General features: G+C 38.1%; 1 protein-coding gene across 3 annotated transcripts in view; it reads left to right on the top strand.

The window, feature by feature from the left end:
* The window catches only part of LOC113069557 (platelet-derived growth factor receptor beta-like), a 78,410-nt gene that overhangs the window by 44,630 nt on the left and 21,166 nt on the right, over positions 1-12,614 (top strand). For 2 of the 3 annotated variants that reach the window (XM_026242707.1, XM_026242708.1), the window contains exons 2-4: positions 8,496-8,569; positions 8,799-9,083; positions 10,161-10,418. In XM_026242707.1, coding sequence (XP_026098492.1) covers positions 8,527-8,569; positions 8,799-9,083; positions 10,161-10,418 — 586 coding nt within the window. In that variant the 5' untranslated portion in view covers positions 8,496-8,526. The remainder of the gene's footprint in view (positions 1-8,495; positions 8,570-8,798; positions 9,084-10,160; positions 10,419-12,614) is intronic. The other variant, XM_026242709.1, reaches the window with a different exon arrangement.

Here is a 12,614-nt window from a genome sequence, read left to right as displayed (position 1 = left end):
AGGTAGTCTTTTTGTAAATATCCTGCAGGTCTGTTGTGGTTTTAGGTTGTTGGAAACCAAACTAACCAAGGATAACCATAAAAGAGAAGGTGTTTGTGTTTGTGGTTATGGTCTTTTTTCGTAAAACAAAACGAAAAGCAGCATTAAAACTGATTTTGATATGGCACAAAACAATGCACACCTGAGTGCTTTATTTATTTAATAACATGGCAAAACATCAATATTAAATATATTTATTTTATTGAATATTGTTTATTAATAATTATAGTCATTCTATGTTCTTTTTTCTTTTCTTGTAATTAGCCAAACTATTTATATGAATTAGTGGTTGGTATATTATTCTGTAATAATGAATATTGAATTAGTAATATCGAATTTAATCGATTTGCAGCATGTTTATTATAGCTAATCAAAACAAAAATCATAAAAAAAAAACATTTTTTACTTGAAATAAAATAAACATTAGTTAAAATAAAATAATTTAAAAGACTTATAATACTTCAACTAGCTGCCAAAGTTCTTTAAGTTAGATTAAAACTAAATAAACTAAAACAAAATAAATATATTAAATAAAAATATAGGCGTATTGAAATAAATAATTAAAATGACAAAAAACACAATGGACTTACTAAGACTTAAAATAAAATGAAAATGGAATAATAGAAATAGATTCTAATTCAAAACATTAACAAAACTATAATACACCGTAATAAAATTTTAATGCAACAATTATTTATAACGACTTAAAATTAGTTGAGATAACTTAAATATCCAACTTAACTAACCTAAAGTTAACTCAAATTAGCATTTTAAGTGCTGTCAAACGATTAATCGTAATTAATCACATCTAAAATAATAGTTTTTGTTTATACATTGTATGTGTATGTGTACAAACATAAATGTATATTTAAAATATATATTTACGTGCATACATTTATATATTGAGATGTAATTTATATTATATATAAATATTTTAAATATAAACAAAACATTTTTCTTAGATATATACATGCATGTGTAAGTATTTATATATACTTAAAAATATACACAGTACGCATGTATATACTTTCTAAAAAAATTATTATTATTTTGTATACTATCAATTGTGATTAATCATTTGACAGCACTAAAAACTATATACATTTGTGTGTATGTAAGTATAAATATTTATATAACTTTATATATATATATATATATATATATATATATATATATATATATATATATATATATATATATATATATATATATATATATATATATATATATATATATATAACTTTTTAATAATATTACGTGGCTTCTTTCCAATTCTAAAAAAAAATATCTAAAATGTAAACATCTAAACAATGGTTCTTATGCAATTTGGTTTTCATTAAATATTTATTCAAACATACATTGAATAATGAAGCCATCAATAACAGGCTAATTAAAATGAATACATATAGTGTGTATATTTAGCAAAATGTATTTTCTATATATATATATATATTTTTTCAGTTAATATTCTTGGTGTGTCCCTAGTGAAGTCTTTGCTTTATATGATAGTTCCTAACAAGATTCTTCGGAGACTGCAAATGGGTGTTTTTAGCCTTTGTTTTCCATTGTAAATTTATATTAAGTCTGCAAACTGCAAAAAGTGTTTTCTTGTTCCCTGAGGGACTTGACAAGGGTTTGGGGATCGACTGTCTCATCATCCCAGGGGAAAACTGGGATAGAAAAAGGGAAATGTTTATTTTAACAGTGACGCATTGGATCGGTTTTCCCACAGCGTGTGCCAGAAGTTCAGCTCAAGGAGGGATGATCCTAAAGCAGTGCTCACCTTTAATAAACGCGAATCGAGAACAGGAAGAGGAGAGAGTTTTGAGTGAGTGTGTGTGTGTGTGTGTAGAAGCTGGACGTCCTCCAGGCGATAACCATCTTCGTGTTTGGCCCCAGACCATGCTGCGTTTTCATAACTAGCGATAACAGCCTGTGAACCTTTTGTACTGTCAGATTAGCTGTGACGAATGGTTCAGGGTCAGTCCTCTTACTGAGGGATTTACTATTGTCCCAAAGCAGGAAGTGCTCTTGAAGACCATTAGAGCTCCAAACGCTTATGTGCTGCTCATCGAAGCTGCTGACTCAGTCTGAAAGGTGTTTGCACAGAGGAAAATGTTGTTGCTTTGAAGATGCAAAGGGATTGTTCTACCAAAAAATTATATATTTATTTCCATCATTTACTCCAAACTTATATGACTTGCGTTCTTTTGTGGAAACACCTCTCTGTTTTTTGGTCAATGGTGTCCAGTGTTGTCTGAACCCCGGCTGTCTTCAAAATCTCTACTTTTAAATTACACAGAAAAAATGTAATACAGGTTTGTAATAACATGAGAGTGAGTAAACGAGAGTGAGATGTTTCTACCAAAACACCCTAGCAACAACCTGGAACACCATAGCTACACCCTAGTCAACCCAAAACACATAGAAACTGTCAAGCAATGCCCTAGCAACATCAAACAACCACTTAACCACTCTAGCAACAACCACAAATACTATAGCAACACCCTAACAACTGTTCAGATGCATGCAACAGTTAATGCACCATTGGAATGGCAAATCGATGCCCTAGCAGCCACCTAGCAGTGACAAATGACCACTTGGAATACCCTAGCAACAAACCAAAACACCACAGCAATATTATAGCAAATCCTAGCACCCTAGCAACAACCCAGAGCTGTTCAGCATCATGCTATTAGCCCAAGATACCATAGGAATGGCCAAGCTGTAGCACGTGTTTTTCCCCAATTGGTGGATATTCCCATAATGTGGTCCTGCTGTACTGGGAATGTGATGTCTCATCACCATATGGGGGACAGCAGCGGATACACAGTGTGTTTTGCAACTTTTAAGGAGCTCTGGCTTTCCGAAACGAGGGGGAATTTGGGATGGTTTTATTCATATGTGTGTGTGTGTGTGTGTGTGTGTGTGTGTGTGTGTGTATGTGTTATTCCTGGCCTTGGAGGTCTGCGTGTCATTCATACACCCACGCTGAGTCTCTACACATGTTCCCAAACACACACAGGAAGCAGGAGGCCCTGCAGCTGAATGCAAAGAACAACATCGAAAATAGTTTCTTCTTCCAGTGCCTTTCTTTTTCTTTTTCCCCTTTTCTTTCAAGATTGTGCATGTTTCCCAGAGGCCTGTACAGAAGAACAGACAACAGGTTTGGTGCTGAAGCGATCACCCCCTGGTCAGCACGGCTCTGGCAGATGTTTAAGGAAAGCAATCTCCCGTATAAAGATAATCCCAGTGGAGACAAGCAGCTCAGGGCCAGTGTTGCCAAAGTTACTTTGAAAAAGTAACTTAGTTACTTTACAGATTACTTGATTTAAAAAGTAACTTAGTTACTTTACAGATTACTTGATTTTAAAAGTAACTAATTACTTTACAAGTTACTTTATTAGTTACAATCAGCAGCTGCCGACAACATAAAAATGACAACCAGTTTTGCCAACACTCACTTTATTGCAAGTGTATTTTTAACAGTAACATCCACAATCTATCTCCTGACAAAGTTGAACTTAAAAACTATTTCCTGAAAAAAATACATGTTTTTACAAAAAATAAAGGCAGCCTTTCTTGACTTAACATTAATACATTATTTAATAAAAAATATTAGATTTCTCTCCATCACTGAATACTCCTCCATGTAAGAATAAAAAAGCTGTTCTGTGAGGCAGCGCGGCATTGACAGTGGTAGGGATCTTGTTTATTATGGCATGAAATGTAGGCGAGTCAACCGTATTTAATGGCATTTCCTCCACAACAAACTGCCCGACTAACTTCTTCAACTCTCCCCCACTTACTGGTTTTGCGCCGAAGTCCAGCTTGTGTGACTTGCTCTATAAATTTGGCTATGCAGTGCTGCGAATCCAAACGATTTTTCAAATTCGATGTAGTGTTTTTGTAGCTAGATAACACATTGTCGGCGCCAGCACAGAGTGTACAACGGACCCTAATGTTGTCTTTTAGCTGACACAAACTCAAAATAGTGACTGTATCTCCATCTAGAAAACGCGCATCTCTCGCCTCCCTCCATTGTTTACGTTTGTGTCGCTGCGTGGCACACACACATGACGTGAACTTCATGAATGCTGAAAACGTGACTTGAAAAAGTGACTTCACTCCCCGAGATGCAAGAAGAAATAAATATATATTTTTATTAAGGAAAATGAAAAAAAAAATAAAATAGTAACGCACTGTGACTTGGTTAAGTAACTTTAATCTGATTACTGGTTTGGAAATACTAATGCGTTAGATTACTCGTTACTGAAAAAAGTGTTCAGATTAGAGTAACGCGTTACTAAGTAACGCGTTACCGGCATCACTGCTCAGGGCTAGTTTATATGTGTGCAAGAGTGACAGACCTTGTGTTACGTCTGGTGGGAATTCTGGGATTTAGATGTTGTGTCACGAAATGACACATCTGAGAGTGTTAACAGGAGTCCAGGATGCTGGGATGGGTCAGACGAGCACGCCGTTCCCATCCCATCCCAACTCTCTCTCTCTCTCTCTCTCTCTCTCTCTCTCTCTCTCTCTCTCTCTCGCTCACACACACTCTAAACACACTCAGTAGACGCCACATCTGTTTACATAAAGCAAACCACCATGTCATGTAGCAGAATGACACAGCTATTAGTCTCCCTCTGAGTAGTTCAGTCTGTCCACTATGACTAGACTCTTGACTTGAAGCAGCCACTCAGAAAAGCAGAGCAACACCCGATCGTCCATCCAACACATCTTGAACTGCTTCACAGCATTCTAAACTCTCACAACACCCTGGCATCGGCATAGCAACATCCTACACTCTAACATGCTTAGAACATGTAATGCACACCCTGGTAACTATACTCTTACATGTTTAAAATGCCTAAGCATTGGCATCGCAACGTCCTGGCACCCACCCAGGCCACTTTGAAAAAACAGTCCAGTGCTCTAAAATTCTTAAAACATCTTAACTGTATAGCAACACCCTGGCAACCACAGAGGAGCACCTTAAAAACCACACAGCAACACTCTTAAATATTTAAAACACTTTAACAACTGCGTTGAAACGTCCTCGGGTATGGTGTGATCCCAGCTGCATTCATAAATGATTTCGGCCATTTTGAAGCTGCTTTAGCTGCTGTGTCTGCTAGTGTTGAAGTCAACAGTGCCAGACGTGGGTCGATGGCGATGGCGGCATTAGATTTTCCTTGTTTCTGTAACATAATTGTTTTGGGTTCCTTTCAGGGATCTGATGTTCTTCTGCTCTCTCTGATGCAGATTGTATGCAGTGAAGCTTTTCTAAAGCCCAGAGAGACGTTAGCATGAAAAAGAGCCCGTTCTGACATGGACTTCAACCTCATTCTGGCCTCTCTCTTTCCTTCAGAGCTACCGGTCTTTCATGTTCTTCTTTTTCTGTGTTTTAGCCAGTCTCTTTCTGTGAAAGGGTTTAGTTCAGAGCTCTTTTCACTGCTGGGCTGCTTGGCAGCGAAATATTCCACAGTATTCATCTTGCCTTTTTTTCAGACATTATGTTTTTTTTCCTAGCGCTCTTGGTCTCATGGCAGCTTTCAGAGGATTCAGCACATTATAAAACTAGGAAACTGGCTGGAGCTCACAGACCTGATGTTTCTCATTTCAAAATTGCATGTTTTTATTTGCATTGACTCTTTGATTCTTTCATAGTGGTTTTATGCATCTTCAGATGGTGTAAATGGTTCGTTCGTTTATTTACCTGACTGACATCCTGCAGCATTTAAGCTCTGTATCTTGAGGAGAAGAGTGCTGGTTATTTTATTTGATTATTTCATTTTACTTTAAGATATTTTCTTCACATTGGTTTTATGCATCTTTTATGCATTTCAATGGCTAGTTCATTTACTCACAAATGTTGTTCCAAACCTGTATATACAGTAACTTGCTTTATTTAATGGAATATAACCTTTCTATAACTTGCTTTATTTAATGGAAAATGAGCATGTTATTCTTCCTGATGCCAATTTGCATGAAAGACTGAAAGTTGCATTGTTTGGAATAACATCAGAGTGAATATATGAATGAGGACTAAAACAGTAAGTGTTTGAATGAGTGTACTGAAGTGTGGCTTTACAATGTAAGAACAAATGATGGGAGAACATAAAAGGTAATGGTAGTTTTCTGATAACATAAAACGCTACGCGTAACTCAAAATACAGATACAACACCTGTGAAAAATCAATACAGGAAATGATCATATTAACACAGTATTCTTAGAGAGTTTTCTTGTGTGTGTAAACTTGGGGTCTCTGAGCGCATCCCCTGTTGTATTGGAGATCATGAGAAAGTTTCCAAGTCTTTTCTGGGAATATACACTGGACAAACTCCTCCTAAAGCAACTATAACAGCACTGGAGGCTCCTTGTTCTCTTCTGTACGTCACTCCTGAGGGACCGGTAGCACTTTACGAAGTGCACTTTTCCTCTGGCAGTATATCAGGCACGAGAGAGATGCAGGATTTGTGTGGGATGCTTGATTTTGATTGCTTCGGTGAGACATTTTTAAAATACATTATCGCTTCCTTTTTATTGCCTTGTCGGAAAATGTTTTCAGTGTGATGCATCTGTGTTAAAGTGCATCCGATCTAACAGTTAACCAGTGGAGTACATACAGTACACTCTGAAAAACGAGTTGTTAAGGCAAGACACCCCAGGTGAAAAGAGAACATTAGTATTCTAAGAGTCATGTTTAAATATGAAAATGAGGCATTATCTAATTAAACATGCACTCATTTGTATTCCTACTTTCTTTCTTGACTTGACTAAAAATCTTCAGATAGCAACAAAACTGCTAAGTTTAGTGTCTGTAAGTGCTACTCAAGTAGAGAAAGAAAACTCAATTTGAGAAATCTACAGATGCAGATAGTTAAGTACAATAATAAAAATAAGCGAATGAAATGTTCAAACAGCTCTGTAAAAATTTTCAGAATATACAAAGGAATACAACTGTAAAGTGTGGTGCATGTAAGTGCTGCTGAAGTGGAGAACAAACTCACAGAAAAAAAAGGTATTGTTATTGAAATCTACATGTGCAGATAGGTAAAGTGCATTAACATAAACACTTATTAAGTGTATTTTAGATGTAGTTTTTTAAAGTCTGAAAGAAGACAAGCTGTGGAAGCAATATAGACCAAAATCTCAAAACTGGATGTTTCCTTTTGAAATTTATCTGCTTTATCTCATGAAGCAAGTCTTGAATTTAATCGTGGCTAAAAATACTCATGATTAGATCACCCTAACAAACATCTTTTATGAGTTAAGAACATTTCTCCAGTTACGCATTTCACTCTTTTTCCAAAGACTCCCTTGAAGGATTTCTTCTCTGTTTTTTTTTTTTTTTTTTTTTTGCCCTCCGTCTCTTCTCTGCGATATGTTCTTCTGACCTCTCTGGTTCTCCCACCCTGGTTTAGCACCTGGTTATCCAGCTTTAACTGTTTCCAAACCTCTAAAACACCCATCCACCCCCACTCCATCCATCCATCCCTTCATTTCCACCCCCAATAAACCTGTCCTATTAACCCTAGTGTTTACACACACACACACACACACACACATTCTTGAGGATTTGTGTGTCCTCTGATCTCTAGAACGCCTTGAAATGGATCAGATCTCTCATAATTAGATCCTGTAAACTTTCATGTTTATATGCAGGTTTATAAGCAAACTTGATCTAGTTTTCAGTCATCTTTATTAGTCGTGTAAGTCACTCTAGTACTAGTACTAGTGCAGCTAATAATGTGATCAAACCACTAAATATTAACACTAACCAACGTTGTTTTAGTGTCATTGGTATGCTATTTTATATATACTATATTGATGTAATATTTTGAATTAGTTTTTTTATTTATTTGTTTTTCACTTTAGTTTTAGTTGAATTTTCAATAATTTGTAACATATTGTTTTGTTTCTCTTATAACACTATTAATGTTGAGTTTGTGCATCGTCTCGCAAGACTGATTCCTCAAAATCCTTTTATTTTATTTTATATTATTTTATTTATGCTGTTGTTTTGTTGGGATGCTCACTGTGACCGTGAGTAGATGCCAGTGAATGTGCTGCAGTGAGAAATACAACAATGGCAACGTTTGTGAAACATGCTACTGTTTGTGTGCAGTCATGCATGAGTGTGTCCTTCTCTGAAGCCTGTGTGAGAAACAACCCATGTGTTATTCCACAGTGCTGGACACACAAGAGAAACATCCAGTCATCTGAATGCAGAAGAAAGTTAAAGATCCTTTCATGGAATTACAGTCATGAAGTCTTTGTATATTATTCTGTGTGCATGAGTTTTTAAAAGGACTTCAATAGAGGAATAACTCACACTGAGAGAATTTTTTCTTTTGTAAAAATAAATGTTGAGGTAAGTTTGGTAAGATTGCTGTTTCCTTTGGCTTTGAGGCGAATCAATCCTGAGTTGTTTTCCCTCCGTCTGTAGAGTCTAAACGTGTCGTGCTCTGGACGGCAGCATGAAGAGTTTCAGCCGGTCCCAACTGACTGCCATGACAACAGGTAACAGACTAAACAAACCTCAAAATAATGTTACATTCAAAACCTAACCAAATAAACTCTATTTAATGTTCTATCTAGAATAAGTTTTTAATGAACACAAAAAAGCGTGATGTTCTTCCTGAAATTCTCAAGGAGGAAACGTTTGTTTTCCCCAAATTATTTTTGCGCTATTGTCGAGCAGTATTGTTTGAGTGACGTGGTATTAATCTCAGTGCTGGTTTGTGTGCAGGTTTGCTCCTGCTCTGTCTGGGTAGTTCAGGTCTGGAGCTCAATCCCAGCGTCACTCCGGTCGTCCTCTCCATCAACTCCTCCTTCAGCATCACCTGCTCCGGCGGGAGTAATGTCACCTGGCGCTTCAAGCGGGAGGAGAATGTTCCAGAGTTCCACACCGAGAAGCAAAGTCCCTCCTCCAGCGTTCTCCGTCTGGAGCAGGTGACGTGGAGACACACGGGAGTCTATGTATGTTCAGAGAGCGGGACAAACGAGTCCAGAGAGGTGGCTGTGTTTGTGCCTGGTAAGAACTCATGCAAATATTCAAAACTATTCAATTTATACATTTCTTAATTAATTGCTGGTTTTCAAAAGTGCATGTAAAAACAACAGATACTGTTCTGTATATTTGAACATTTTAACATTAGAATGTTTGTGTGATTCTTCCCCCCATTGATTTTATGTTCTGTGAATTTTATTTGATCCATATTCTCATTTCCATATTCATTAATTTGTTCTTTCATTAACTTGTGCATTCAATTATTGGTCTTCAGATGGATTATTTTGTTCATTCACTCATACATTCATTCCATTATATTAATTCTGACATTAATTTGTTAATTCCTTCACTCATTACTTAATTTATTGATTGATTCTCACATTATTTGTGCATTCATTTATTTGGTAATTCTCACTTTGATTTAAGTCATGCATTCATTCATTTATTATTTATCATATTATTATTATTATTTTTGTTCATGCACTTATGCATTTATTTAATTGTCACAGTGATTTCTCTGTTCATTCACTAATGCATTCATTAATTTGTTGATTCTCACATTGATTTGTGCGTGGCATTTATTCCCTCCTGCATTCATTCATTTTATTTTCACTATGATTAATTAGTTCATATACTCATGCATTCATTAATTTGTATAATTTCACACTGGGTTTTGTTAATTCATTCACTGACACATTTATTTATACATTTTCTCACACATGCATTCATTAATTCTCACATTAATTTATTTCACTTATTTTTTTGATTCCTACATTAATTCATTCACTTATGCAGTCATTTATTTACTCACACATCCATTACTCTATTGATTCTCACATGTTCGTTCATTCATTTCATGTAGGCATTTATTATTCTGTTATTGTCAAACATTTTTTAATTTATTGTTTTTTTCATTCATTCACTCACTCTCTCAGACATTCAATTCATTTATTAACACCTTAAATAATTTATTCATTCACTTAATTTCTCATCAATTCATTTGATTCCTACATTCATTCATTTGTTCATTTGTGCATGCAATCATTCACTTATTGATTAATTCACGCACACACACTGATTCACTGATTCTGTTCTCTTCAGATCCTGAGGTGTGGTTCCTCGAGAACGATCATGTCATGGTGACTAAGACGCGAGTGAAAGGCACCATCCCATGTCTGGTAACGGATCCCTTGATAAACGTCACGCTGTACGAGAGAGACACAGACATAAAGGTGGAGGGGTCGTACAACCCCAGCGTGGGCTACACCGCTGCCCTGGAGGACAAAACCTACAAATGCAAAGGAGAGCTGAACGGAGAGGAGAAAGAGTCCACCACCTTCTACGTTTTCAGTATATTTGGTACTTTGAAATTTTTGATACCATAAGAAGGGTCTTATTGCTGACAAGCATTTACCAATATTTAAAGTACTTTTTCTAAACTTTTAACAGCAATACACATGCTACAACCACATTTTGTTAAATAAATACAACAGTCATCGAAGAAGAAAAAGGTAAATGTCCTTGCATGGCCTAGGTAGAGTCCAGACTTAAACCCCAATGAAAATTTGTGGAATGACTTGAAGACTGCTGTCTGCTGTTACCATCAAATTTAACTGAACTTGAGCAGTTCTGCAAAGAAGAGTGGGCAAATATTGCAAAGCCTAGATGTGCAAAGTTAGTAGAGACAAATCCGCAAAGACTAAAGTACTGTACTGTACCTGTAATTAACGCAAAAGGTGCTTCAACAAAATACTGGCACAAGGAGGGTAATCTTTTTCCTTCAGTGATTGTTTTTTTTTTTTATCTTTCACTTGTTATTAGTTGCACTGAGTAAATACAGCTGGATAAAAACTAAGTGAATGGGGGTTGAGATTTTGGAGCCCACAAAAAGTGCATCCATCTATAATAAAAAGTGCTCCATATGGCTACGGGGGGTTAATAAAGTGCTGAAGTGATTCTGAAGTGAATGCAAGAGTTCACCCTTTACATGTAATCTGATGGCAAATAGTAAGCATATTTTGGCGTGCTGTCCTGGGGGAGGGCCCCGGGCCTGGAACATAGCCTGAACCCAAAGAACTCCCCAAAAGAAGCTTAAAAGGCATAGGACAGCAGCCAGAGAGCTAAATTTATTTGTCCCACCAAAATATGCGTGCTGTGAAGAGATAAGGTGCAGAGCGACCGGGAGAGCCTGTGCATTGTTCAACGAGAACTGCGGCTCGCAAAGTCGGACTGGCGAGCCCTCCATGCCGCTATAAGAGGAGCACAATGACAGATATCAAATGAGGGACTCTTGCTGCATCCAAAGGGAGCTGCGGCTCAACATAACTCAGACGGGGGATTCACCCTGCAACCGAAGAGAGCCATGGGTCTGCTGTCCCGGAAGGGAGAGCCCCGTCAGATGCTGAATAGGCAAGGAGAGTCGAGGCGTGGTTTGACGCGTCGGATGTAGGGTACTACTGTAACCGAAGAGAGCCAGCGGCTCTACTCCACCGGGAGGGAGATCCCTGACCCTCATTGAGCATGCAACATAACTCAGACAGGGTGTTCACCCTGCAACCGAAGGGAGCCGTGGGTCTGCTGCACCGGAAGGGGAGCCCTTGTCTTATGCTGAAAAAGCAAAGAGACGAGACTGATGGAGGGACTCCCACTGCATCCAAAAGGAGCTGCGGTTCTGCCTCACTGGAAGGTAGAGTCCTCCATTGTGGCTGGATGTGAGATGCAATTTTATGCCTCGGAGGGCTCTCACAGCATCCGAAGGGAGCCTGCGACTCTGCTACACTGGAGGGGAGAGCCCTGTTTTTTCCTGAATAAGCAATGAAATGGGACTGATGGAGGGACTCTCGCTGTGTCCGAAAGGGAGCTCCGGCTCTGCTGCACCAGAAGGGGGAGTCCACCTTGCGACTGAATATGAGACGTGGTTTGATGCATCGAATGGAGGGCTCCCACTGTGACCAAAGGAAGCCGATGGCTCTGCTGCACCGGGAGGGAGATCCCCCGTCCACCACCGAGTATGCATCATACTCAGAACAACAGACTGAAGATTGACCCTGTGACCCAAAAGAGCCGATGGGTCTGCTGCACTGGGAGGGGAGCCCCATACGATGCTGAGTAAGCAAGGAAACACAACTGATGGAGGGACTCTCGCAGTTTCAGAAGGGAGCTGCAGCTATGCTGCACCGGAAGGGAGAGTCCCCCTTGCGACTGGATACGAGGTGTGATTTGATGCATCGGATGGAGGGCTGTCACAATGACCGAAGGGGGCCTGCAGCTCTGCTCCACCGGGAGGGAGAACCCCGTCCATGGTTGAGCATGCAGCACAACTCAACGACAGATGGAAGGCCTATCCTTTTTTGGTCCATCTTACTTTGTTTAATGGAGTAAGCGATAGTTGGCTATCAAGTATGAACAAATCAGAGATTGTCGAATGGAGTTTGGGGTTAAATTTAGAGGTTATTGCAATTTCTGAGTATCTCGCAAAACCAAAAAACCCAATAAAAACATGGCATCTAGAAATTTCTGCGAGAATCTGAGATTTGATGGTATTAGGCACAAGAG

This window comes from Carassius auratus, unplaced genomic scaffold (assembly GCF_003368295.1).
Source record: "Carassius auratus strain Wakin unplaced genomic scaffold, ASM336829v1 scaf_tig00001753, whole genome shotgun sequence".
In the NCBI taxonomy this organism is placed as follows: Eukaryota; Metazoa; Chordata; class Actinopteri; order Cypriniformes; family Cyprinidae; genus Carassius; species Carassius auratus.
Note: the sequence above shows the minus strand (reverse complement) of the source record. Positions and strands in the feature narration are given on the sequence as shown.